This window comes from Drosophila ananassae, chromosome 3R (assembly GCF_017639315.1).
Source record: "Drosophila ananassae strain 14024-0371.13 chromosome 3R, ASM1763931v2, whole genome shotgun sequence".
Lineage (NCBI taxonomy): Eukaryota > Metazoa > Arthropoda > Insecta > Diptera > Drosophilidae > Drosophila > Drosophila ananassae.
In genome coordinates, this window is record NC_057930.1 from 8,200,688 (window position 1) to 8,204,415 (window position 3,728).

Here is a 3,728-nt window from a genome sequence, read left to right on the forward strand (position 1 = left end):
AAACTATCATATTTTCTGGTAAATTCCCGTTGAAAAATTACTATTACTTTGCAAAGCAACTCCCGATTCTCATCCGATTCTAAACTATTTATAAAAAAAATATTTTTAATTTCCAAAACGATAGAAATATTGTATTTCTTCTGATTGTCGACAAAATGGAGATGTTTTACATTCACATTTAAAATAATATTAGTTAAATATTTTATAATAGGATTCCATTTACAACGAATTTTTTCTATTAATGGTTAATGTAAAAAAAAGTATCACGTAGTAAAAAAAAGAAAAAGGAAGTTAAAAAATTTTTTTTATTTGTAAAATCTTTAATTAGTTTTCTTAGAAATTACGAAAGTCTTATCTTATCATAGAGCTTAGTATAAAAAATTAGCTCTTACAATTCGTTTCCTTATCAGAAGGTATAAAAGAACAAAATTGTGCCGTTTTTAAATCAGATTTCGTAAAATGTTTCCATCGTGTCTTTGGATTGTGACCGTCGTGGGAGTATTTTCCCTGGTTAATGCAGTAACTTTTGTTAAGATTGGAAATCGGTATTATTATATAGAACCCAGAGTGCAAAAGAACTGGTTTGAAGCCTTTCAAGCTTGTCGTTTAATAAACGCTGATCTTGTGGATTTTGAATCATTCGCGGAATGGCGTTTAGTTGATCAATATCTATGGGACAACAACATAGATAATGAGTATTGGACTTCCGGCACCGACTTAGGCAAACAGGGCTTCCATGTTTGGTTCTCAACTGGAAAGCCAATCGTACCTAATATTTGGAGCCCCGGGGAACCCAACAACAATGGAGGCAATGAACATTGCGATGAAATGGGTTACGATAGAAAAATATCAAATAGTCACAGACTAAACGACAAAAACTGTTATTATAAATTGTTATTTATATGTAAAGCACGTTAATATATCACCTCTAACCACACTTTGTTTAATATTCAAAGAATAATAAAAAAGAATAGTTTGAAAATTGAAATCAATTTAGTTTCCAAAAGATAAGAAAAAAGTTATGTGGAAGTTGTGTATGTTTAATCCCCAAGTAATACTTGATTTGAGGGAGGTGATAAAATTAAATGGCAAAATATAGCTTATACTTATTATTAAACTTATTGTAAAATTGTTTCCAATATTTTCCCATTTGTGGTTAATCAACACCTTATCCTTGTTCCTTGATTAACCTAACAGCAATGTAGAAACGATAAGTAATAAGAATCAATTTTAGGACACAACAATATCTTTTGACATTGTAAAAATTGTTCGGCTATACATAGGCGAAGATGTAACCTCGCGCGTGGAACTACGGCATGCCTCACCCACATGGACTGGTACTTTAGCTAATTACAAGTGTTTCAAGGTAGATTGAGTAGATTATACACAGGGAGTTTCGCTTCATCATATAAGCCAATACAAATGAGAATTGCTCTATAAAAGATGAGAAACGAGCCCTTGTTAAAAGTAGTATCCAAATGTCCACCATATATTTAAGACTTGTAATTTTAGTTGGAGTTCTGATTTCATTGTCAGAAGCTAAAAACAAAAAAAAAAAAATTAACGTCAGAGACGCGACTACAGTCAGTGACGCCCCTACCGTCAGTGGCGATGGGGCTAGCACCGTCAGTGCGGACGACGAGGCCGATGGGGATAGCACCGTCAGTGGCTATGCGGCTTCTACCCTCAGTGCCGTCACAGCCGTAACGCTACCTATGATGATGGTAAACTATGATAAGATCGGCAATATGTACGTTTATATTGAAAAAAAAGTCAAAAGAAACTGGTATGACGCCTACCAATTTTGTCGCAGTAAGGGAGCCTTTCTACTGTGGTTTTATACGCACAAGGAATGGCGTATGCTTGATGAATATCTGTGGGATCACATCTTGGATAACCGCTATTGGACATCTGGAACTGATAATGCCTACCTCAACCGTAAACATTACTGGTTTTCAACAGGAAAGCTCATAGCTATGAATATATGGCATAAAGGACAGCCGGGCAATTCAGGAAAGGAACATTGCGATGAAATTGGTTACGAAAGGGAAGCTTCGAGTAGTCACAGATTAAATGACGAGATGTGCACTGAGAAAAAGTTATTTATATGCAGATGGGATTGGCCGATACTGCAAAAAGAACCTGCAAAAAGAACTTTGTGAAGAAAAAAATTGACTTAAATGGGTTTGCCAGACCAAACAAAACACAAAAAAAAAGATCGCTTTTCTATCATCTCTCACTAACTGGGTATATATACTTTCTTATGTTTATATAAAAGCGGACGGCACTCCGCTAGGTGTAGACACTATCACTGTGGACGGTAGTCCACGAGGTGACAACCTGCATGCCTTGGTGTGCGCGAGGAGACTCTGTTTATAGCCGAAGAATTCAAAATTTTTTGCATCCGATCTGAATGAATTATATACCAATCGAAAGGTATTGTTTTCATTATATAATTTTAAAACATTTTCCAAAAGTCGTTTGGAGAAATAAGGGCGAAAGTAAACAAATTTTGAATCAATAAGTTAAGAATATTTTTCTTCTAAAGACGCGTCGATTGGTACCTCAACCAAACCCGACATTTCGCTCAGAAGTTATTCAAGAAATTCGATTTTTTTAATACAGCTCTTTCTAAATGAAGGAAGTTTGCCCCTCTGTTGGTTTGCACTATTTTATTCTTGGCAATCCTGAAAAAAATTAGAGATGTTTGTTACTAAAATATAAATAACTTTTGTTTTAACACTTTTTAAAACATCTACATAAAAATAAAAACTGAAAAATGAAGATATCCGCCTTACGCTGTTTAAAAGGTTCTTTAAATTTCTATGAATTTCACTTTTTTTGACACCAAACGTCTTACTATTAGTCAAATAAGAATGAAAATCAATTTTTCAAGCCACCTGTGAAGCTTGGTGTTACGTACACATACAAATGTACATACATGGGTGTTTATATTTGATATAAAATATGTCCCATATGGGACATGTTTTTTGAGCTTCTGCATGTATGTGTGCAATAAACTTGTAAATATGGAGTAATGCCTTTCAACAGTTACTTTCGTTTAAAAAATAAAATCGAACGTTTGGCGGAGGAATTTTTAGAGGATATTTTTATTCTGATTCCCATATTGACTTGCAGTATTTTTTCCATGTTGCAGTATTTAATATTAACGCTCGGATATTAATTTGTAAACAAAAAAAAAGGTTATATTCAATAGTACCAAGAAGTTTTAAAAAAGTTATTAAGTTTTGGAGAAATTAAGTTAGGGGGAAATAAAAGAAAGTTTACAATTTTCATTAAATAGGAGCTAACAATGGGAAAATTGGAGTTTTTTTTTTTTGCCTGATTGAATTTACCTAATTCTCTAACGAACTAAATACAAAATTGTTCGTGTTTTATACCTTTGCAGAGGGCATTATAATTTTTCTCAAAAATGTGCAAATTAGTAAAGGATATTTTTAATCAGGATCCCTCCTAAGCCGATACTTACATGTCTTCTATCCGTCTGCCTATTTGTTTTTGCCCGAACTAGTCTCTCAGTTTTAAAGCTATCGAATTTAAACTTTACACATATTCTTCTTTATTTTTGCACGCAGTATATAAGTCGACCGAGCCAAGATTGGTTGACTATAGCCTATCCCAGCTATATAAGAAAGACCCAAATGCCGCAACTTTAGTATCTTTAAAGATAGAAGAGACTTTACCAAAATGTTTTTTTTTTATTGATT

The 3,728-nt window shown here is 33.5% G+C and overlaps 1 protein-coding gene across 1 annotated transcript; it reads left to right on the forward strand.

Moving 5' to 3' along the window:
* The first annotated feature begins 439 nt into the window (after nucleotides 1-439).
* Nucleotides 440-2,777, forward strand: LOC26514282. The gene is made up of 2 exons (XM_014905161.3): nucleotides 440-1,750; nucleotides 1,814-2,777. The coding sequence occupies exons 1-2, from the start codon at nucleotides 1,479-1,481 to the stop codon at nucleotides 2,160-2,162; spliced, it is 621 nt and encodes a 206-aa protein (XP_014760647.1). The 5' UTR covers nucleotides 440-1,478; the 3' UTR covers nucleotides 2,163-2,777.
* The last annotated feature ends 951 nt before the right edge of the window (nucleotides 2,778-3,728 follow it).